The sequence below is a fragment of the Molossus molossus genome, unplaced genomic scaffold (assembly GCF_014108415.1).
Source record: "Molossus molossus isolate mMolMol1 unplaced genomic scaffold, mMolMol1.p scaffold_m16_p_21, whole genome shotgun sequence".
Lineage (NCBI taxonomy): Eukaryota > Metazoa > Chordata > Mammalia > Chiroptera > Molossidae > Molossus > Molossus molossus.
The window spans coordinates 18201054-18224364 of NW_023425357.1; the positions used below are offsets into that span (position 1 = coordinate 18201054).

Consider the following 23311-nt stretch of genomic DNA (forward strand, 5'->3'; position numbering starts at 1 on the left):
TTAAAACATAAAATTTTGAAAAGGAGAAAAAGCAAGTGGGGAAGTGGAGAAGTTCAGTCACCACCTCATCAGAGGACGGTTGACTTTGTGGCATGCGCCTGAGACACACAGACATGTCGAGAGCCGCACGTGTCTGTGGGGACAGTCCCCGAGACGTAACATTGGCGAGCAGACCACGGGAAGGGCTGAGGGGCAGAGCGATGGGAAGGGGCACGCGTGCCTGGGGCACACTGTGACAGTGGACACGCACCGTCACAACGGGGCATGTCGCACATCGTCTGGACAGTGTGATAGCCTGTGAGGACGGGGTGACCCGTGCCCTGTCATTGAACAGGGTGGCTGGTACGTGCGGGCGGTGAGCGACCTCATGGGAATGACGAGCATGGCGTGGGGGGAGCAGCGTTCAGGGGGCGATGTTCTGGGGGCGATGTTCAGGAGGCTGTGTCCGGGGGCAGTACGGGGGTGCAGGGCGGGCCGGCCCCCTGTGCAGCCGTGCTAACCGTGCATCTCCCCTGCAGCCTGCCTGCTGCGCTCTAACGCGCTCTCGCTGGTCTACCTGCTGTTCCTGCTGTTCCTGCCCTGGTTCCCCGGCCCCTCCCGGCACAGCATCCGAGGTAAGGCCAGGGGTCCTGCCTGCAGGGCGCTCGGGCTGGGAGCTCCTTGCCCCTGTGAACCTAGCCCAGAGGCACCCGGGGGAGGGAGGTGTTGGGTACTCAGAAGCCCTGGGCAGCGAAGAACTTTCTCCGTGGTTGGACCGCTGTGGGTAAAGGCCGAATGGTCCCAAGTCTCATTTTCATCACAGACCCCTGCTGACTTCAGAAACTCTGTCCTGACAGCGCATTACAGGGGCACGCTGAAGGGAATGGGGGGTCACTGGGTGGATTCCCTCGACCCTGAGGCTCAGGCCCAGGGCCGTGGGTCGGCCGGTCTTCCCGCCAGCTCCTTCTCCCATCCTCCACCCTGTCCCCAGCACCGTCCATGCATCCTCTCGGTCCAGCGAGGTTCCAGCCGATTCTGCCCCAGGCATAGAGTCGGGCTGCACCCGTGTTCACCCAGCACTCTGTGGGGCCTCGGTTTACCTCCCAACCACCTCGTAGTTGGAGTAGCCTGGCATACCTGATGGGTAGCTCTCGGTCCTGAGCTTCTGGAGGGTGGGCACTGTCTCAGTCCTGTGTTCACCACACAGACAGATGTGGGAAGCCCATCAGGGCGCTGTACCCGTTGGAGGGGCTGGGCAGGGGGGCCCAGGGCACGGACCATCCCAGAGGGGCTGGGGGCAGACGGGCTGTTGCCCCATCTCAGGATCCTGGGTCAGAGGGGGGTGGGTGAGTGCGGCCACCCTGCTCCTTGTCCCTCGCCTCCTCCCTGCATCGTCCAGGCCGGCAGTGGCGGCTCAGGTGTCACCCCATCACCCCGACTCTGCCCCTCCTGTCCCTCTCCCAGAGTTAGGACCCAGGCTCAGCCTGTTTTGGGGTCAGTTGATTGGAAATCTGATTCCTCTGCACTGTGCAGGGAGATGTATTCACGGGGGCCAGGCCCCAGTGTGTGGGTGCCCCGTGAGGAAGCACCCTGCCTGCCATCCGGGCTTGGCGTTCGCGGAGGGCGCTGGGCGAGGAACACAGTTCGTGCAGAAAGGGGGAGGCGCACAGCACCGTGCTGGGAGCTGCTGGGGAAGAAGCCAGACTCCCCCAAGCTCCTCAGCTCTCTGCCCGAGGCTCCCCGCTCGGGCCAGGTGGCCCCCTCCCTGTGCTCCCCAGGGGAGGGTCTGCCGGGCAGGGTCTGCCACCCATTCCGTCCTCTCTGTCTGCGGAGCCAGTTCTGTTTGTTCCCAGGCCCTCGGCTAAAAGCCGCTTGTCCCGTAAATGTTTCAGTAAATATTTATGCCCTTACGTGATTTGGAAGCACTTCGCTCTGCTCTGCAGTGGGGGGGCGCGGGCTCCCACCGGGGCCAAGGCAGGAGCGGTGCGGGGTGGGGAGAGTTGGGACGCAGAGGGAGGCCCCGGGCAGGCTTCCCTCCGGCCTCCGTCTGTCCGCCCTGCTGGCCGTAGAGGCCCCTCGGGGGCGGGAAGAGGGACGTGGGAGTCGTGCCTCGCTCAGCGCCTGGCCGTGGGCCGCGAGTGGCACAGCCCGGGGCCTTGGCACTGGCACCTGGGTGGAGGGCTGATGCTGCCCGGGCTCCACCCCCACGTGGCGTCAGCCTGACCCCAGGGGGGCCGGGGGGCCGCTCCCCGTGCAGGGCGGGGAGGAATCCCGAGGGGTGCCCCTGCTTCCTCAGGGCAGTCCCGGCTCCTTCACTGGTCCCAGGGTCTGCCAGGCAGGGGCTGGGTAGGGGGTGTGGGTCATGTGCCCACGAAGGTCACGGCAGGGCAGAGGTGAAGCAGACGCTTCAGGGAGACCAAAGGGTCACTCCCTGCGACCAGGTTAACATTTAGGGACTCAAGGAGGCCCCTTCCTGCCTTAGGACAAAACCCACTTCATGCTGCCCTGGGCTTTGCCTTAACTCAGGTGCTGTGTGAAGGGCCAAGGGCCTGGCAGGCAGGGCCCTCTGCTCCACACCTCAGAGCAGTGCCCTGAGAATCCCTGACGTCCGTGGGATGATGGGATGGGGGGCCGCTGTGTGCAACTCCCGTCACCCTGCCAAGGTCTCAGCAGAGGAGACGGTGCCCACCCCCAGGTCTCAGCGGAGGAGACGGTGCCCACCCCCAACATAGCCTCATTGTTCAGACTTTGGTTTGCCCCCTGCCCTGTCCCCATCCTGCCCCCTCTCTCCGGACCCTCCTCCATGAGACATGACCTCGGAGCTGGAGGCTGCCCCTTCCCTTGGCTTCTCAGAGCACTTCCTGGAACGTCCATGTGCCACCCTGAGGGATCCCATGTGTACCCCAACCACCCTGCTTGGCCTTTGTATATGTGTGTGTGTGGGGGGGGTGCCTCATCGCAGCTCAGATGCTTAGCGCTGGGGTTGGCACCACATCTGCAAGGGGTCTGGGCTGCCCACAGAGGGCAGTGTGAGCGGGGCCTTCCGGAAGGCAGGTCAGAGGGAACCTGAGGGTGCAGCTGGGGGCGGTCAGTGGGAGTCAGGGCCCTGCCGAGGGCCGGGTCAGGGGATGGTGGGAGTCAGGTCCCTGCCGAGGGCCGGGTCAGGGGACGGTGGGAGTCAGGGCCTTCCTGAGGGTAGAGACATTCTGGAGCCTTTGCAGACTGAGCAGCCACCATCTGCCGATTTTGGGGTGCTCAGACCCAGGGCTCCCTCTGTGGGTCAGACACATGCTCTTTTACAAACCCCTTCTCTGGGAGCAGTCTCCCCCATTCCTGTGCGTTTGGGACCCACAGTCTCCTGGCCCCTCTTCCTGTTTCTCTGGAGCTCCCTGCGGAGCGGAAAGCCCCTGAGTAGGAGCCCCCGCACCTTCAGGATGGGAAGTCCCTGTGCCCACCCCTCCCTTGCCATGGACAGAAGTGGAGGGCACCTGCCTTGCAAGGGCAGAGCCTTGTCCTTCCATGGTGCTCCCTGCCTGTTCGGGCAACTGAGTGACACTAAGGTCCCCAGGGAGAGGACTGGCAACACCTCCCAGCAACCCTAAGGGATGGGCCAATGCCCCCCACTCCCCCAGCTCCCTCTTCTCTCTCCACTGATGGCAGCCGTTCCTCTGGTGCTCAGGGCCAACCCCCGGAGTCTACAGGGACCTGCTTTAACCTCTCTAACGGGCCCGGCTGCACCCCTCTTCCCTCCTGGGCAGATGCAGGAATATCTCACCTGCCTGACCCCCTGCTTACCTCCAGCCACAACTGCCCGCCATCCGTGTGTGAATTCCCAGGCCCAGGGCACTGGCCGCTCCCAGCTCAGTTGGACTTGCGGTGTGTTGAGTGCCAGGCAGGGCCTCCCCTGGACAGGCCAGGCCAGCACCCCCGCTTCCTGGGGGTGAGACCAGCATTAGAGGTGGGGGAGCTGACCAAGTGAGGGGAACAGGGGTTCAGCAGGGCCCAGAGGTAGAGGAATTGGAGACACTACCAGACCCCCAAGGAGGCATCAGGAGCTTAGGGCTAGGAGGGGAAGCTGTTAGAAATGGGCGTTAGGGGTGCCGGCAAGCAGATGGGGGTCTACAGCCAACCCCAAAGAGAAAGCCAGGTTGTAGCACCTGTCTCGGCCTCCGTCTGGCCCCCCAGAGCAGCGGGGCCTCGCTCTCGGACCCTCTGTGCCTCTTCCTGGGCAGGAGGCGCTCAGGCTGCAGAGCCAGGGCTGCGGCCTGTGGGCTGGGACTCGCACAGGGTGCAGGACACTGCAGCCAAGCGAGGAATGAACCGGGGAGGGGAGGGCAAGACGGTGGGGAGTGTGACATCTGATGCCTGCCAGACGAGGTCGGGTGCTGGATAGCGAGGCTGTCAGGGGTCAGCCAGGTGGGTGTCGTGACCCTCTCCTGCTGGGGCTTCTCTCCTGACCTTCAGGCGTGGAGCCCGTGGGTCTTGATAGCCCGTCAGGGTCAGCCTCGGGTCTCATGCTTGGGAGCAGGGTGAGTCCATGGAGGGTGATGGGGTGGGCAGGCACCTTCCCACCACGTCACCAGGATCTGCAGGAGAGGAGCCATGCAGGTGAGCCGGCGGGGGAGGCTGAGCAGTGGGGGGCGGGGGGGGGCTCTGCCTTCTCACCCTGGGGCTCCTGTGGGCTCCTGGCAGGCAGGAGCCCGGCACAGCACCCCACTGGCAGCCCAGCTCCGTCCTCTGGGCCTGGGGCTCTGAGCAGAGGGGCCCAGCCAGGGCCCAGGGCCAGACGCTCCCATTCATTTACCGCTTTTCCTTCCTGCCAGTGGGCTTTCTCTTCCGGCTACACCCTGCTCTCCTTTTCGCTCACCCTGCCTGCTGCACGTCAGAGGCTGTCATTGCGGGGTCAGGATGTCAGGGCTGGGAGGGACCTAGAAACGAGTGAGGCGAAGGAGCTGTCTAGATCCTGCCTGGTGCCCTCTGGGCTGCCCAAAGGAGTCCTGTGCCCTCTCTGAGCCCCGCTTCCCTTGGTAAAACCAGGCAAGACGGAGAATGGATGCTGAAGGGTTGGGCCTTCACCGTGGGCACGCACATGTCACTCCAGAGGTGCCGTCTGCTGGGCCAGCCCTGGGGGAGGGCTGAGTCTCTTCAACCCGTCGTGATTGTGCTGAGTGACCAAAACGGACGTGGGCCCTGAGCTTGCCAGCCCCTGGGCCGGGGGAAAAGCTGGCTGGATGGTGACTGACTGTCCCCATGCTTCGGACATTGGGAGAGGGGCAGCTGCTCCGCATGTAGTCATTAGCAAATCAGCCTGCCAGCAGGGGTGAGGACCTGGGGCGCCTGCCCAAAGGCCAGGGGCTGGAGGAGGAAGCTGCCCACAGCTGGCGTCCCGAGTCCCGGATTCAGAGCTCAGAGTGCGACAGGCAGACCCGAGTGGAGGCCTCCGGTCATGGCCTCTGCAGAGTGGGAGCTGCCCACCCACTCACAGGACAGAGGCGACTCCAGGACTTCCCGAGTCCTCCCCACACAGGCCATGGTGGCCCAGCCCCTCCCTGCAGCCAAGGCCTCCCGGCCTGGTGGGCTGAGCCCCGCTTCCCAGGGCGTAGGGTTCAGCCTTGGTTATGAATGCCACATCCCGCGGGGTGTGAGGCGCAGAGGGCGCCCGTTGAGGGCTGCTCCTGCCTGCGCTCACAGGCTCCTGGGCCTGGCTCTGCCTTGGCTTCTCCCCCCTCAAGGTGGGGGGCCCCCAGGATGACAAAAGGGGGCCCGTGAGGCGCTCAGCACACCTGGCACAGCTGGCAGACACCACTCCCTTTGGCAATGACGTTCCGCGCACACATCGGAAGCATTTAGCTCACTGACACCCCCAGGAAGGGAGGCTCTCCCCACTGTTCCTGGGGAGCCAGGACCCCAGCCCTGTCCCCCTCTACCTCTCAGTTCTGGTGGTGTCAGTCTGCACGGGGGGGGGGGGGTGAAGCTGCTCTGCAGCCACGGCCTATCAGTGCGACACAGATGTTTGCTGGACTCGTGAGCAACCCGAAGGTGTCTCCCTGAGCGCGGGGCCTTGCTGCCCCCCGCGGTCCCTTGCTGCCCCCCGCGGTCCCTTGCTGCCCCCCGCGGTCCCACACTCCCAGGCAGCAAGTGGGCTGGTGGGCTGCGCTCCGCTGATTCCCTGCTTTGTGACTGTGGGCAGGTCAGCTCACCTCTTGTGTCTGTCAGTCGGGATTCATAAGGTACCCAGCCACGGGGAGGTTGTGAGCGGTCGGTGGAAGGGTACAGAGCGCTGCGCGGGATCAGCTGCTGTGGCCCCCCGAGACCCCATGGACATGCTTGGTGTGTGTCCAGAGCTGGGTGACAGGGCCCGGCCTCACCCCTCCTGCTCTGCCCACAGCTCACACTGGCCGCCTCCTCCGAGCCCTGTTGGGCTTCAGCCTCCTCTTCCTGGCAGCCCACCTTACCTTCCAGATATGCCTACACACCGTGCCTGGCCTGGACCAGCTCCTGGGGTCAAACTGTGAGTTACCAAGGGGTGGAGAAGAGGGGCCTGGGGGCAGCAGGCTGGGGCCGAGCTAGCGGCTAGCTGGCGGGTGGAGGGGAGAGAGCGCGGCAGGAACCTCAGATCTCCTCGGGGGGTTGGCTGCCCTGTCTCAACCCAGGCTTTGCCTAATAAGGACCCTCCAAGCGCCTGTCGTGGTTCATGTCCAGCCGAGATGGGCCGAGGCACGTGTCCCAGTAACGGCTGACCGTGGCTGGGCTGAGCACCAGCACCGGGCTAGTCCCAGAACCTGGAGTCCCGCTCTCGGGGCAGCCCTGGTCCCCTCAGGCCCTCTCCCTCTGCCAGCATCCTCTTCCCCTGCCTGCTGGGGCTTGGAGACTCAGCCCACCACCCTGCGCCCTCTCCCCCGCCCCACGGCCAGCTGGCACCCGTCCCTCCAGCTCCGCCGACAGCGACCCCCGGGTCTCAGGCGAGGGAGCCCTGGGCTCCCCATCCTTCCGCCTGGCTGGGGCCTCCCACCTCCGGGTCCTCCGGGCTTCCACCTGGCACCACACTCGGCCGCGTGTCGGGCAGGGTGCCGCCCCGACGTCCATTTCACTCTGTGACGAATGTGCCCCTCCTGCAGTTTAGAAACTGGAGGGAGGTCCGGTACCACGCGGTGCACCGGTTCTGGCTCTGAGGCCCGGCCTTCCCACTCCAGCCCCCAGGGAGCAGCTTCTGCTGACGGGTCCGAGCGCCTGGCCCAGCCTCCCAGCCACTGAGGCCCTGCCAGGCAGAACGGGAGCCTTAGTTTCCCTATCAGTAAAGACGGTGTTTTTGAGCATCCCTGATACCAGCCGCTGGTGTCCTGGAGACCAGGCATCTCGTGACTTGGGGGCTCCAAGGCCTCCTGGTGACAGGAGGGGGTTGTTCCGAGCCCACTGCCCGACCAGCTCCCCTGTGTCTTTCTCCACAGGCAGCCGCTGGGAGAACCTCTCCCAACACATAGGAGTCTCGAGGTAAGACCCCCCCCCTGCCTCCCTCCAGGCCCGAGGGGAGGGTCCACGCCCTCCCTGCTGGCACCTGGCCTCCTGGGCTGACCAGTGGGCTCTCCTGCCCGTCATAGGCTGGACCTGAAGGACATCCCCAATGCCGTGCGGCTGGTGGCCCCCGACTTGGGCATCCTGGTGGTCTCTGCCGTGTGCCTTGGCCTCTGTAAGCGCCTCACTCGGGAAGCCCGGCGGAGCCAGCGCTCCCAGGAGCCGGTGAGCTGTGTGGGCAGGGCGCGTGGGGGGCGTTCTAGAGCTGCCATCTGGACTGATTTTCTTAATCCTCACCAGAGAATTATTTTTCCATTTATCTTCAGATAGAGTGGGAGGGAGGGAGGGAGGGAGGGAGAGAGAGAGAAACATTGATGTGCGAGAGACACATCAACTGGTTGCCTCCCGCACGGCCTGACCAGGTCCGGGGACGAACCGCAACCAAGGTACGTGCCCTTGATCGGAATCGAACCTGCGACCCATTGGTCTGTAGGCTGACACTCTAACCGCTGAGCCAAACCGGCCAGGGCTCTTTTTTCTTTTTGTTTATCCTCACCTGAGGATATTTTTTCATTGATTTTTAGATAGAGTGGGAGGGAAGGAGGTAGGGGGAAAGAGAGAGAGATGTGAGAGACACATCAGCTGCCTCCCACCCGGCCCCACCCGAGGCCAGGGATCGAACCTGCAGTCCAGGTATGTGCTCTTGACCGGGAATCAAACCTGAGAGAGACCCTTTCATCCACCAGCTGACACTCCAACCACTGAGCCAAACCGGCCAGAACGGGGACTACTTTTCTTTTCTAACAAATGTGGACTTTCATCTGTAGGAGTCAGTGTGTGCTAATTATGAAAAGATAGGGTACCAGCGGGGGGAAGATGCTTGTCTCATGGGAGGGGGGCTAGCCATGTGGCAAGGTCCTGGCAGGGCTCTCGCTCGGGGGACACCTGTGGGGAACCCAAACAGTGTCTGTGCCCTTGGAGACCATCCTGGGGGAGATTCTGTGTGGCCACAGGGCAGTAGGGGGTCAGCAGTGCTGGAGGATGGTCTGTCCAGCCATCAGGGAGACCTAGGGACTGACAGATAGATGGACTGACGGACACAGGGATGGATGTTTGAGAAGCACACCCACGGCGGCATCAGTGGTCTTGTAGGCCAGGTAGGGGCAGTGTAGGCTCAGGCCAGCAAGGAGCACTCTGCCCAGAGTTAGTCTTCCCTTGGGCAGGGTGTGAGCAGGGGTCCTTGATGTCCTCCTCAGCACCTTTCTGTCCTGCACAAGGGCTGCGGCCCAGAGCCTGCCTGGGCCCTCCATCCAGTAGGGCCTGGTTTCCAGGGCTGGACAGGATCTGTGGCTATGCTGGGGGCCTGCCCAAGAACCTCCTGGGGGCCACAGGCTTCTCCCATCCCCGAGCCCCAGCATCCCTTTGTCCAGTAGCTAATGCTCATGGAGTCTGAGGACCTTGACTGACAGAAGACCCAGAGAGGGGAGGGGACTTTCCACAGCAGGTCAGGGCAAGTCAGCTTCAGCCCATTTGGTCCCAGCCATCGCGCCCTCTCCCACGGGGCAAAGCTGGCACTGCCAACCTTTCAAAGGGGGAAATAGGGACCTGGAGGTTGAATGGCTTTTTCAGGCCTTTGGGGCAGCAGGGAGCCAGGGCTGGGGCTGCCCTCCTGCCTGCCATTAGGGCCTCCTCCCAGTCGGGTCAGCCCCCTTCTTCTCTACAGGGGCACGTGGGCACCAGCGAGCACATGGGCCAGGGCTGCCTCTGGTTTCCTCATCAGCGGCGCCAAGGCTTCCTGGAACAGCTTTGCCGGGAAGGGGCCGGATTGTTCCAGAAACCTGTGGGTGGGCAGGGGGGTCAGCTCCTCATTTCCATGCTGCTCATCGGGGCTGGCTGGTCTTCCGGGCAACTGGGACAGGTCACCTTGCCCCCGGTGTCCTCAGTGGCATAGAGCCTGTGCTGTCCCGCCAACCCAGGGGCTATGGGTGTCGGCAGACCTCAGAGCAAGGCTGCGGGGGTGCTCTTCACGGGTGCCCCGTTTTAAAGCCTGGAGCTAGGATCAGCTCGTGTGCATGCACGGAGCACACAATCATACCCACGTCCGTACCCTGATGATCACACGCATGTACGTGCATCCGCAGGGCATGAGTGGGCTGTGCTGGCAGGTGAGGAGACATTTCTGCCCCGCTCCCCGATGGCCCGTGGGAGCGGAGTCCGGGCTGGAGCCAGGCCTGGCCAGGGTGGACGCCACAGGCGGCCCCCGAGCAGCTGCCTCTGCTTTTTCCACTCCCAGATACGCTCATGTTTCACGGACCTTCTTAGAAGCTTTCCCAGGTCCTGGGCCAGACCGTGGGTGGGGGTGAGCTCAGGCCTGGCTGTCCGCACGTCCAGCAGCCATCGACCCCTTCCAGGCTAGCGGGGGCCTCCCACGCTATGCATTCCGGGGTCCAGAGGGAACCCTGGTTACGAGTCCGTACGTCAGGGCCCTGGGTTCTGCTCTGATGACCAGGGTCCTAGAGAGCCTGTAGCCTTGTCCTTTCGGGCACAGCCCACCACACACCTCTGGGGCCTCTCAGTGCGAGTTACTGCTTTCCTTTTTCCCGAAAACCCCCACTCCGGCCCTCTCAGGAGCCAAAGTGAGCAGGGCCGGGGGCTTCAGGGAGTCATGCCAGAATCTGTGGGGGCTTGGATGGGGAGATAAAAGAGAGGCCATGGTCAGCCCACATGGGTCAGTCATCGTGTGTTTGGGGGCTGGATGGGCTGCCTCCAGGAAGGCCTCCAGAGCTGCGACGTTGAGTGAGGCAGCAGGAAGGTGGGGAGTGGACCTAGGGAGAGAGGGCTGCTCAGGTCCCCGCTCACCCGGGTTGGTAGCCCCCTTCCTCACTAGTGGCGTGGGTGCCATGCCCTGACCTCCATCCCTCTCTGTGACCTTAGCAGGACGATGATGACAGGGAAGTAGACACCGGCTCCCCAGCGGGGCCGCATGGAGCTCCTGCGCTGGTCCCCAACCGGAGGTCGAGGCTGGCCGCCCGGTTCCGGATCACAGCTCACTGGCTGCTAGTGGCCGCTGCACGGACCCTGGCCATAGTGCTGCTCGCGCTGGCAGGTACCCACTGGGTAGGGCGCGGGGATCCCAGCACGGAATGGCACACCAGGAGGGGTGTTCGCACCCGCCGGGCTCCCTGCTGACCGAGGAGACAGAGGTCACACAGCCTTGCCCAGGCCTGACCCTGCACGCCTGTCTGGTTCTGCAGGCATTGCCCACCCCTCGGCCTTCTCCAGCATCTACTTCCTGTTCTTCTTGGGCATCTGCACCTGGTGGGCCTGCCACTTTCCCATCAGCCCCCTGGGCTTCAGCACTCTCTGCGTCATAGTGGGCTGCTTTGGCGCCGGCCATCTCATCTGCCTCTACTGCTACCAGATGCCCTTCGCCCAGGACATGCTCCCGCCTGCTGGCATCTGGGCCAGGTGAGGGCTCCTTTGAACAGGTCCTGCTCTGTCCCCTCACCCTGGCCGCCCAGCTGGCCCCTCCTCCCCGGCCAGAGGTCAGTGCCATGCCTTTTCTGGGCAGGGTTTTCGGTCTTAAGGACTTCGTGGCCCACACGAACTGCTCCAGCTCCAACACGCTGGTCCTCAACACCAGCCACGACTGGCCCGTGTACGTGAGCCCCGGCATCCTGCTGCTGCTGTACTACACCACGACCTCACTCCTGAAGCTCCGCACGCACCGCCCCCCGGACCAGGTGGGCGCCGGGGCCAGCGCTCCTGTCTTCACCCCTTGGACACCCCTCCCCCCTCGGGCCGAGGCTCTTGGGCGGGGTGGGGAGCTGAGCTCTGCTCTGGTCTCTGCAGACAAAGGGGGCGGCCGGGGACGCTGAGGAGCGGGAGGTGGAACTCACCGAGGTGGACCAGTGGCCCCAGGGCCAGGCCAGGGCTGCAGCCACCAAGGAGGAGGGCATTGCCCAGGTGAGCAGACAGGGCTGAGTGATGGGGCTGAGCCCACCTGCCCATGGGCTTGGCTCACTGGGTGTCGGCTTGCCTCTTCAGCACATGACGCCCACGCCTACGCCCACGAGCCCTGACCCTGAGGCTGACAACTGCATCGTGCACGACCTGAGGAGCCCCAACCGGGTCCAGCAGCGCCCCTGTGAGTACGGTGCACCTAGGGACACCTTCCGGGGCACACGGGTGCTGCCCCCTGGTGTCCATTGGGCTGTCTTGCCACATCGGCCTCTCCAGCTGTGCTCATCTGGAGCCATGCTACTGACCTTAGGGGGTTGGGGGGGACTCCAGGTCTGTCATCCTGTCCCTGCCTACCTCCCAGTTTCTGGAGGACTTGACTGCTTTGCCTTGGGCTGGCCCAGAGGTCCAGGGTGGCTGTCTGTCATCTGGGCAGATGCCGGCTGGGTAGGACTGGACAGTTTTCTGGGTGCTCTTTATCTTCGCCCTAAACCTTGAGTTCCACTGTGTGAACTGCCCCTGCACAAAGCGGGAGCTGGTGCCCTGGGGACTTCGTGCCCACGCGGCTGGAAGGGGTCAGGGCCTGCTTGTCCATCCTGTCCCTTCAGAGCCTTGGAAAGGGCAGCCTGGAGAGGGGCAAGGACGGCGAGAGTCACAAGACAGGTGGGGGCAGTGTCAGATAGGAGCCTGCCTTTCCTGCCCGGGGCCGCCTGCCCCGGCTGCCGCTCCAGCACCCCAGCTGCATTACAGGGCTAAGTCGCGTGTGGGTGCGGGGCTCTGGCTGGTGATGCCAGAGCTTCCCAGGTGACCCCTGCCACCACCCCGTAGTGCACCCCAGGCTAGCTGAGCCAAGAGAGACCTCTCCACTGCATGGCCTGGGCCACCTCATCTTGGACCAGAGCTACGTGTGTGCCCTCATCGCCATGATGGTAAGGAGCAGCGGCCTGCTGGGCCCCGCAGGCTCCTCCCGTGGGCTGTGGGGCGGGGCGGGCATGTTCACAGCCTGACGCTTCCTCACCAGAAACTACTGCAGCTGTGTCCTGCAGGACCTTGAGCCACCCCCGGCCAGCCCACAGCTGCGTGTGTGAGCACGTGTGAACGTGTGGGAGCGCCGGTATGTGTGTGAGCCTGTGTGCGTGTGAACATGTGTGGGCATGTATGTACAATTGGTGAGTGTGTTCATGCATGGATGTATATGTGTGCATGCATGTGAACGTGTGTGTGATCACAAGCGCATATGTGGGGCGGGGTGGGGTGTGTCCAGTGCCACGTGCTCCAGGCCGATGGGGCGTGTTTGCGTTTCTATCTGAACACCTCCCTGGGGGCCCTGCCCCCTCGCCGCCCTGGGGAAGCAGGTGGGGACGGGGCCAGGTGGACGGTGCAGCCACGCCCACCAGCCCCTGCCGCCAGGTGTGGAGCATCACCTACCACAGCTGGCTGACCTTCGTGCTGCTGCTCTGGGCCTGCCTCATCTGGACCGTGCGCAGCCGCCACCAGCTGGCCATGCTCTGCTCGCCCTTCATCCTGCTCTACGGGCTGGCACTGTGCAGCCTGCGCTACGTGTGGGCCATGGACCTGCGTTCTGAGCTGCCCACCACCCTGGGTCCCGTCAGCCTGCGCCAGCTGGGGCTGGAGCACACTCGCTACCCCTGCCTGGACCTCGGTGCCATGGTGAGTGCCCCTCACTCCGGGGCACCTGTCAGCAGGTGCTGATGCCTCAGGTTTCTGCACGAGGACCCGTGACAGTGCCGTTTTGTTTATGGCTGGGTCCCAGTGGGGTGGGCAGGAGGACAGGCCTTGTCTAGTGGTCCCCGGGGGGTCCGTATGGGACAGCCCAGAGAAGTTGCTTGAGTGCATGAGTGATGGATGACCTTGTGTTTTAGGGGGCACTGTCTCCATCTCCGTAACACAGGCTCTGTTAGTGTCACATGCTGCCCCTGGTCTCAGTGGGTCAAAGCTCACTGTGTGAGATGTTTGGGCCCGTGTGCAAGCATGTGTATGCAGAGGTGTGTGCAAACATGTGACCCTCTGCGTACATAGGTGTCGACGTGTGCAGACACGTGTGCCTAGTGTGCAGATCTGTGCACTAGTGTGTGGACTTGGTGTGCAGGTGTGTATGTGGCAGGATGAGCTTGTTCCTGCAGAGGCCCGTCTGGCTGCCCCCCCGCTGAGGGTCTGTCCCCTGCCCACATCTTTGGCTGGGCCCTGACTTTGGAGGGGTGCCAGGCTGCCCAGCCCTCAGCGACACTGCCCCGCCCCATCCCAGTTGCTGTATACCCTGACCTTCTGGCTCCTGCTGCGCCAATTCATCAAGGAGAAGCTGCTGAGGAGGGAGAAGACAGCCTCCGCCCTGAGGGAGGTCACTGTGGCGGACACAGGTGAGCAGGCCGGGCATTTGGGCCAGCCCCCTCTTGCCTGGTCCTGAAGTCACACCCCTGTCCCCTGGCTCGGCCCCCAGAGCCCACGCGGACTCGGACGCTGCTGCGGAGTCTGGGGGAGCTGGTCACTGGCCTCTATGCCAAGTACTGGATCTTCGTGTGCGCCGGCATGTTCATCGTGGTCAGCTTCGCCGGCCGGCTCGTGGTCTACAAGATCGTGTACATGTTCCTCTTCCTGCTCTGCCTCACCCTCTTCCAGGTACGGCGCGGGCGGGGCGGGCCCCTCAGGCAGCCCGGCCCCACGGCAGGGGCCTCACTCCCCTCATCCTGCAGGTCTACTACAGCCTGTGGAGGAAGCTGCTCAAGGTGTTCTGGTGGCTGGTGGTGGCCTACACCATGCTGGTGCTCATCGCCGTCTACACCTTCCAGTTCCAGGACTTCCCCATGTACTGGCGCAACCTGACCGGCTTCACCGACGAGCAGTGAGTCGTGGGCGGGTGGACAGGCCGGCGAGGTCCGGGCCTGGGCCCTCATCTCCTCAGGCCCAAGGCTCTGCTGCAGGCTTCCCAGGGGCCGTGCTCACGGTGTTCCCTCCACAGGCTGGGGGACCTGGGTTTGGAGCAGTTCAGCGTGTCCGAGCTGTTCTCCAGCATCCTCATCCCTGGCTTCTTCCTGCTCGCCTGCATCCTGCAGCTGCACTACTTCCACCAGCCCTTCATGCAGCTCACCGACCTGGAGCACATCCCCCGGCCGGGCACCCGCCGCCCACGCTGGGCTCACAGGTGTGCCCGCCCCTCCTCTGAGGGGTGTGGACTCTGGTCTTGGCTGGTGTGGGTGGGGGGCAGGGGAGTTTGCAGAAGGGCCTTGTCTAGGAGGGAAAAGGAGGCTGGAGGGGTTCAGATGGGGCACCCAGAAAGGCTTTGGCCATCACCTTCAAATGCAAGGGGCCTCAGTAGGGGATGTTTCCTCTGGCCCGGGGGGTCTCCGTGGTGGAATGTCAGCTGGGCCGCGTGCTCTGACCTAGCGGCCGCAGCACAAATAACACAGGTCACCCAGTGGAGGCAGGAGGGGTGCAGGCAGGGTCTTCTGTTAGCCCCAGGAGGGCATGGGCCCTGGTAGGAAGTGACACATTCGGGCCCTGTCCTAGGCAGGAAGCAGTGAGCGGGACCCCATTGTTGCAGCAGCAGGAGGAGGAGGCAGCCCCCGGGGACCAGAGGTTGGGCACTGCTGGCCCCCAGCAGGCCACGCAGGTCCCAGAAGGTAAGTCAGGGGCAGAGTACAGCCCCTGAGAGGGGAGCGGAGGGCACCAAGGAGCAGGACCACCAGGTCCCCTGTGAGCCTCAGAGCCTTGTCTACACAGGACAGAATAGCCCCAGGCCGAGTGTCTGTTTCCTTCTCACCACCTGCTCCCCTCCCCCACAGTCGCAGCCAACAAATGGGGCCTGGTGGCTGAGCGGCTGCTGGACCTGTGCGCCAGCTTCTCGGACGTCCTCACCCGTGTGCAGGTGTTCGTGCGGCGCCTGCTGGAGCTGCACATCATCAAGCTGGTGGCCCTGTACACCGTCTGGGTGGCCCTGAAGGAGGTGAGTGGGCCACCACCTTCCTCGTCTGCAGTGGGTCACTCAGGGCACCTCCTTGGCCTCCCGGGATCTCGGGGCCCACAGAAGAGGGAGCTGCCCCACCTGCCCTGGCTCAGCCCACCTGCCCTGGCTCAGCTCACCTGCCCTACTCAGCCCCACCTGCCTGGCTCAGCCCACCTGCCCTGGCTCAGCCCACCTGCCCTGGCTCAGCCCACCTACCCTGGCTCAGCCCACCTGCCCTACTCAGCCCCACCTGGCTGGCTTAGTCCCACCTGCCCTGGCTCAGCCCACCTGCCTGGCTCTCACAGGTGTCTGTGATGAACCTCCTGCTGGTCGTGCTCTGGGCCTTTGCCCTGCCCTACCCCCGCTTCCGGCCCATGGCCTCTTGTCTGTCCACCGTGTGGACCTGCATCATCATCGTGTGCAAGATGCTGTACCAGCTCAAGGTCGTCAGCCCCCACAAATACTCCAGCAACTGCACGGAGGTACGGCCGCCGAGCGTGGTGCCCGGAGCCCTGTGAGCCTTCCTCGGGTCCCTCCCTGCAGGGGCCCTTCTTTAGCTCAGGGCCTGAGGGACTGATGCCGAGGGCCGTCCTCAGGGCCAGGGGCTTCCTAGAGGAGGTGTCCTTCAACCTGGGCTACGGAGGACCCACTCCTCGTGCCAAGGTGTCTGGGCTGGAGAAGGAGCCTGCCTCGGCTAACTCCCTGATGAAATACAGATGTCTCCTCAAGTGAAAGGGGAGCCCGCCAGGCCTGGGGGGGGGAGAGGGCACTCAGAGCAGCCCCTCCCCGGAGCTTTCTCTGTTCCCTGCTCAGTCCTTCCTGACACGTCCCGATTCCTAGGCACCCTGTCCCGTTCTCCATCAAGGTGGCTTAGAGGCTGACAACAGTCCTGCATTCCTGGCTGGGGCGGCTGTGGTCTGGGGCAGCCAGGCCTGTTCTGGAGCTGTTGTTGGGAGAGGGACCCATGACAGGACCAGTGGTCCCTGGGGTCAGCGCCTAGTTACCAGCTGGGAAGCAGGTGCTGACACTGCCCCTGTCCCCCAGCCCCTTCCCAACAGCACCAACCTACAGAAGACGGAGATCAACCAGTCCTTGCTGTACCGGGGACCCGTCGACCCGGCCAACTGGTTTGGGGTGCGGAAAGGCTTCCCGAACCTGGGCTACATCCAGGTGAGAGCAGGGCAGGGGTGGGGCAAGGGGCGGGGCATTTGGGCGCTGGAGGCAGGGCTGGAGGGGCCTGACTCTCCCCCTCCCCAGAACCACCTGCAGATCCTGCTGCTGCTGGTGTTCGAGGCCATTGTGTACCGGCGCCAGGAGCACCACCGCCGGCAACACCAGCTGGGCCCGCTGCCCGCCCAGGCCGTCTGCATCGAGGGCACCCGCCAGCAGCTGGACCGCGACCTGCTCAGCTGTGTCAAGTACTTCGTCAACTTCTTTTTCTACAAATTTGGGCTGGAGGTGAGACTGGGCGTCAACCCTTGTCCCCTCCCCAGGTGGGACTCAGCCTCGAGGTCTGCGTTGCCCTCGGTGGGGCCTCGGTTGAGTATCTGCAATGTGCAAGCCCATGGGGGCCACTTGGGGTCACAGGAGGTAGGCCACCAAGGTGCTGGGTTGCCTCGGGCAAGGTTGGCCTATCGAGTGAGGGCAGGGGGCCAGGATGCAGCCTGAGGACTATGTCGGAATCTCGAGTTTGCCACAGAGCCCCCCAGCCTGTTTTCCTCCTGCACCGTGGAGACATGTCCAGCCTCTCCATCCCTCCACGAGGCTGGCGGAGCTGCCGTGAGCCTGGGCCACAGGCCCCCACTCTGTGTACAGAAGGGTGCTTGGCTCCCAGCCTGCTGGGCCTGAGGCTGCCAGGAGGCAGGTTCAGATCCCTCCACCAGTTTCCCTGTACCTCCCATTCTCACCCCCAGATCTGCTTCCTGATGGCCGTGAACGTGATTGGGCAGCGCATGAACTTCATGGTCATCCTGCACGGCTGCTGGCTGGTGGCCATCCTCACCCGCCGGCGCCGCAGGGCCATTGCCCGTCTCTGGCCCAACTACTGCCTCTTCCTCACGCTCTTCCTGCTGTACCAGTACCTGCTGTGCCTGGGCATCCCTCCAGCTCTGTGCATCGGTGAGCGGGCTCTGGGCTCTGGGCGGGTGTGGGGCATGGGCATTAAGTGAGCCGGTGTGCATGGCTGTGGCCACGTGGAATACCCGCGAGAGTTTCCCACCAGAGGAGTTGGCCTGAGCCCCTCACCATTTTGCAGCCTGGCCTCCTCGAATCCCTCCCCACTTAGCCCCCCAGCCCTACCCAGGTACCCCCGCTGCTACCCACCGTGGAGCCCCCTGGCTGTAGCCACCCCGTCTCTCTGAGGTGGCAGTGCTGGCCCCTGGCTCCCTCCCTGTGTCCACTGCTTCCCTTTTTGTCCAACGTTCTATTTTGAAAAATTTCAAACAATCAGGAAATTTGGGGGAATGGCACAAGGAATAGTTGTACACTCTTCCTGACTCGGGAGAGTTCCTCTAGGGGCTTCAGCCTAACACCACCGGACACTGGGTGCCGTCTGCACCCCAGGACGTGACCGTGTGCAGCTGTCCGTCTCTGGACAATACACTGATCTGATGTGCGTCCATCCTCAGTGGCTTGTCCTCACGGCCAAGACTGTGGTGGCGGTCTGCTCTGCTGCAGGACCTGACATTTGCACGTAGCTGTCCTCTTCTCTGGTCTCCTCTCATCTCCTTTGGACTCGACTGTCCCAGCCTCCGTCTCCCATAGTTTCTACAGTCAGGCCGGGAGGTTTGCAGAAGGCTCTGAGTGTGGGTTTGCCTGGTTCCCAGATGTGCAGGTGACACTTGGCAGTGCCTTCCTCCGCGTGGCCATGACTGGGGGTCCAGTTGGCTGTCTGGCCTGCTCCGGGGTCCCCAGCCTGTCCTGTGGAGGGGTAGCTGCTCCACCCGTCACCATCAGTGTGTGCGGTGTCCTCATCCACGGACCTCCCAAGCAGGCCGTTGGTGGGACTTGATAAAACGGACGTTTTTGTTTCTGTGTTTCTTGGTACGTCTGTTAGTTGGCGTTGCTGTGAAAGGGGTGTTGATGTCTCATCCTCCCCGTTTCTGTCTCTCTTTATGAGCAGATCCATGGTTCTTTTATTTCTTTACTGATTTTAGAGAGAGGAAGGGAGAGGGAGAGAGAGATGGAAACATCGATGAGAGAGAACATCGATTGGCCGCCTCCTGCATGCCCCTCACTGGGGATCGGGCCCACAACCCGGGCATGTGTCCTGACCGGGAATCGAACCAGCGACCTCTTGGTGCATGGGTTGATGCTCAACCACTGTGCCACACTGGTTAGGCCATAGTTCTTCTTATTTTTTTTATGTTTTATCCTCACCGGAGGACATTTTTTGCATTTATCTTCAGATAGAGTGGGAGGGAGAGAGGGGAGAAGAGAGAGAGAAACATTGATATGAGAGAGACACATCGACTGGCTGCCACCCACATGACCCGAACTGGGCCTGGGATGAACTGCAACTGAGGTACGTACCCTTAGCGGGAACCAAACCTGGGACTTTCTGATCCTCAAGCTGAAGCTCTAACCGCTGAGCCAAACCAGCTAGAGCCATGGGTCTTTTTAAAATGTGATACACACACAAAAGAAAAGCAAAGAAAAGAAAATACCAAGAAGTCCAGCTGGTGTGGCTCAGTGGTTGAGTGTCGACCCATGCACCAAGAGGTCGCCGGTTCAATTCCCAGTCAGGGCACATGCCCGGGTTGTGGGCCTGATCCCCAGTGGGGGGCATGCAGGAGGCGGCCAGTCGATGTTCTCTCTCATCCATGTTTCCATCTCTCTCTTCCTCTCCCTTCCTCTCTCTCTGAAATCAATAAAGGAAAAAATAAATAAAGCACCCGTAAACATTCATTTACAAAAATAAACTAAAACGTGTTACACGTAATCCATTTCTGTCATCCCTCTTACGTTCAGAGCAGCTCCGAGGTGGCCCATAGGAGCCCTCGGGCCGGCGCTTTGGATGTTCTCTGCCACTACCTTTGAAAGTCAGGTTCCCCGGGGCTCTGTTCACACCCGTAAGATCCCCCCTGTCCACATACAATTCTGAGGTTTGAGGCGAGCACAGAGTCATGTGACTACTGCCAGTCAGACACAGAATGTTCCAGCCCCAAACCCCTGCCCATTTGTGCAGCCCACTGCCCGCCTCTGGCAGCCACCGATCTGACCTTTGAACTGCCTTCTCTAGACGCCTTAGAAAGGGCTCAGATCAGGTCACCTTTGGGTCTGGCTTCCTTTAGCAGAACACATGCAAGGTAGTGGATCGGCACTTTGTTCCTCTCTCGTTTGGTTTTGTTCTGTAACTGTGTGTAGACTTACAGAGTTAGAGGTCGTCCAGAGCTCCCCAAGGCCCTTGGCCCATTTCCCAGCTGTTAGCCTCTGACCTAACCAGGTACAGTGACCAAAACAGCTGAACGTGGGTGCAGTGCCACTAGCTCTGAGGGACCCGCAGATGGTGCAGCCACCCGCTTGGCCACTGCCACTTGCTTTCTGTCCTCAGACCCCCTGCAGAGCCCACCGTGCATTTCGTCAGGCTGTCTCCTCTGCCTTTTTAAATTTTTCATGACCTTGAAACTTTTGAGGAGGACTGGGCTGTTACTTTGTAGCATGCCCCTCAATCGGGGTGTTTTTCCATCAGACCAGGTTACACGTTTTTGGCACAAATATCACGGCTGTGACACGACCACCTCAGTGCATCCTCTGGGCCAGTGTGTCCATGGTGACACTTCCATCGCCACCTGGTCACAGTGCTCTGCGGTGTTTCTCTGCTGTGAGCTAGGGTTTTCCTCCTTGTGCATAATACGTATTTTGGGGGGAGATACCTAAGATGACACAGATGTCTTGCTTCTTAAGCTTTCACCAACTAATTTTAGCATCCGCTGGGGGGCCTGCCACAGGAATGATTAATTGGTTTTCTAGTGGTGACTTTCTACCTCCCTGTTTCTCTTAGAGTTGGTTGGCATCTGTGGAAAGAGCTATCTTTCCTCCCCATTATTCACTGGGTTAGTTATTGATTTATGTCGGCGTGGACTCTGGAGGTTATACTTGGGGCTCGCTGTTTTTTCTTATTTTTCTCTTTATTGATTTTAGAGGGAGAGGGAGAGAGAGAGAGAAACATCGATGAGAGAGAACATCGATTGGCCGCCTCCTGCATGCCCCCCACTGGGGATTGGGTCCACAACCTGGGCATGTGCCCTGACCAGGATTCGAACTGGCAGCCTCTGGGTGCCTGGGTTGATGCTCAACCACTGAGCCACACCAGCCGGGCCGGGGTTCGCTGTTGATTTCATCATTTGCATTGTCTCAACGCTGGCCCCGGAGCTCCCAGGGTTTTGGTTTCTTTGCAATCATCCTTCCCCCATCCACCCCACCTGCAAGTAACCACTGATGTTTCCTGTCCCTGTGGCTTTGCCTTTTCCAGAATGTTATACAAGTAGAATCAATCGTACACCATGTAGCCTTCACACCATGTAGCCTTCGGGCCTGGCTTCTTTCACGCAACATTCAAGGTGCCTCGCTATTGTTTGTGTATTGATACTTTGTTCTTTTTCCTTGCTGGGTAGCATTGTGTTGTGGATGTATCATCGTTGGTTTGACCTTTCACCCATGGGAGACATCTGGTTGTTCCCAGTTCGGGGCTGTGAATGTTGATGTACGTACAGGTTTTTGCATGGGCGTAGTTTTCATTTCTCTGGGATAAACGCCCAGAGAAGCTGTCCCGTTTTCCATCTCCACCAGCAACGTGTGTGGTCCGGTTCTTCCACATTCTCGCCGGTGTTTGGTGGAGTCACTGTTTTTATATTAGTCATTCTGATAGGTGCGTAACGTTTCCTCTGGTCCATCCATACAATGGCCCAGCACTCACAGGGCTACCCTGCCCACCTGCCTGCCCCCTAGCTGTCCCTCAGTTCCTCCCACAGGGGCTGGGGGCACGGTTTATGCCTAAGAAATGTGTATGTAAGCATGTGCCAGCAGCTCTGGACCTGTATGCTCTTGGGACTCCAAATAAGAGTGGGTGTTTTTTGTTTTGTTTTTCTCACCTGAGGACATTTTTGCATTTATCTTTAGATAGAGTAGGAGGGAGAGAGGGAGGAAGAGAGAGAGAGACATCGATGTGAGAGAGACACATTGAGTGGCTGCCACCCACACGACCCCAACCGGAGCTGGGGACAAACTGCAACCAAGGTACATGCCCTTAGTGGGAACCAAACCCAGGACTCTCTGGTCCACAGGTCGACGCTCTAACCATTGAGCCAAACCGGCCACGGCAAGAGTGGGTATATTTTTGAGGCCAGCTGCGTGAATGTGTATGTGGGTGAAGACCAATTCTGTGGACACTGGAGCCCTGGAGGCTGTGGGCCAGCAAATGCAGAAAGGGACAGGAGGTCTGGAGCCCTGACGTACGCCCTCTACCCACAGACTATCCGTGGCGCTGGAGCCAGGCCATCCCCATGAACTCGGTGCTCATCAAGTGGCTGTACCTGCCTGACTTCTTCAGGGCCCCCAACTCCACCAACCTCATCAGTGAGTACCCACCGGCTGAGCCCCTCATCCACATCCACCTGCCAGCCTCATCGAAGGCCGGGGAGGTTCTGCACGGGGACGGGCGGTGGGCAGACGCGGACCCTCCTCGTCAGCCAGCAAGGGGCGCGTTGTCTAGGCCTCGCCAGCTGGCCTAATCCTGTGGAGCCCCAGCAGGATCGGAGCTCTCGTGACTGTGCCTAGTCCTACAGGAGATTCCCAGGGGACTGAAGCCCACCACACATGTGTACACTCTGCCCTCAGACATGCATTTGCTTGCCTGTGTGTATGCAGGTGTGCACACAGGTGTAGACACAGAGATAGTTGTAGATATGGATGTGGGGATGGATGCTGGTGTGGACGTAGGTGTGCACCGGGTGTGCACAGGGATGCCCACAGGGTGTACAGTCAGGCACATGTTACCCTGTTTCCTGATGCATGGTGTACACAGAACATGTACACAGGTAGGCATCCATGTCCATGTGTGGACATCACTCACCAGTGTTCACACTTGTGGACGTGTGTCTGCCCAGCCCCCACATGCACACACCATGCTTCTCTCTGGTGTGGGTACAAGGTCAGTGCCCTGCGCCCGTCATGTACCAGGCCTCGGCACGGCCAGTGGTTCCTGCCGTCAGTGCGGCAGTGGCCTCCCGTGTGCCCACAGGTGACTTCCTCCTGCTGCTCTGCGCCTCCCAGCAGTGGCAGGTGTTCTCGGCGGAGCGCACCGAGGAGTGGCAGCGCATGGCCGGCATCAACACCGACCACCTGGAGCCTCTGCGGGGGGAGCCCAACCCCGTGCCCAACTTCATCCACTGTAGGTGGGTCCTGGAGTGCCCTGCTTGGGGCCGGGGGACTCCCGGGGCTGCAGGGCTGACAGACACACTTGTCCAGGACTGAGCCTGGTGCTCGGTGCTGTCCTGTGACGAGGCGATGGGTGGACACGGACCGTGCAGCGGAGGGGGTGGTGGGGGTGACCGGCCCACAGTGACACCCTGCCCGGCAGGTCCTACCTCGACATGCTGAAAGTTGCTGTCTTCCGCTACCTCTTCTGGCTGGTGCTGGTGGTGGTGTTCGTCACAGGGGCCACACGCATCAGTGTCTTCGGGCTGGGCTACCTGCTGGCCTGTTTCTACCTGCTGCTCTTCGGCACCTCCCTGCTGCAGAAGGATACGCGCGCGCGCCTCGTGCTGTGGGACTGCCTCATCCTTTACAACGTCACTGTCATCATCTCCAAGAACATGCTCTCGGTGAGCCGCCGGCCTGCCCAGCCCCGGCCCCCGCCCAGCGTCAATCCCAGAGGCTGGCTCATCCTCCTCCCGCCCC

At 61.8% G+C, this 23311-nt stretch overlaps 1 protein-coding gene across 1 annotated transcript in view; it reads left to right on the plus strand.

Moving 5' to 3' along the window:
- Window positions 1-514: 514 nt before the first annotated feature.
- PIEZO1 (piezo type mechanosensitive ion channel component 1) overlaps window positions 515-23311 on the plus strand; it is a gene marked incomplete at its 5' end in the record, with an annotated part of 33219 nt that continues 10422 nt past the window's right edge. The window contains 24 exons of the mRNA XM_036275115.1: window positions 515-614; window positions 6368-6490; window positions 7428-7470; window positions 7578-7716; window positions 10426-10597; window positions 10746-10959; window positions 11063-11234; window positions 11344-11457; window positions 11539-11638; window positions 12280-12380; window positions 12862-13122; window positions 13718-13829; window positions 13910-14088; window positions 14163-14311; window positions 14429-14611; window positions 14977-15089; window positions 15252-15412; window positions 15718-15894; window positions 16457-16582; window positions 16670-16870; window positions 17326-17530; window positions 21884-21988; window positions 22653-22806; window positions 22992-23235. Of these exons, the coding sequence (XP_036131008.1) occupies window positions 515-614; window positions 6368-6490; window positions 7428-7470; window positions 7578-7716; window positions 10426-10597; window positions 10746-10959; window positions 11063-11234; window positions 11344-11457; window positions 11539-11638; window positions 12280-12380; window positions 12862-13122; window positions 13718-13829; window positions 13910-14088; window positions 14163-14311; window positions 14429-14611; window positions 14977-15089; window positions 15252-15412; window positions 15718-15894; window positions 16457-16582; window positions 16670-16870; window positions 17326-17530; window positions 21884-21988; window positions 22653-22806; window positions 22992-23235 (3648 nt within the window). The remainder of the gene's footprint in view (window positions 615-6367; window positions 6491-7427; window positions 7471-7577; window positions 7717-10425; window positions 10598-10745; window positions 10960-11062; window positions 11235-11343; window positions 11458-11538; window positions 11639-12279; window positions 12381-12861; window positions 13123-13717; window positions 13830-13909; window positions 14089-14162; window positions 14312-14428; window positions 14612-14976; window positions 15090-15251; window positions 15413-15717; window positions 15895-16456; window positions 16583-16669; window positions 16871-17325; window positions 17531-21883; window positions 21989-22652; window positions 22807-22991; window positions 23236-23311) is intronic.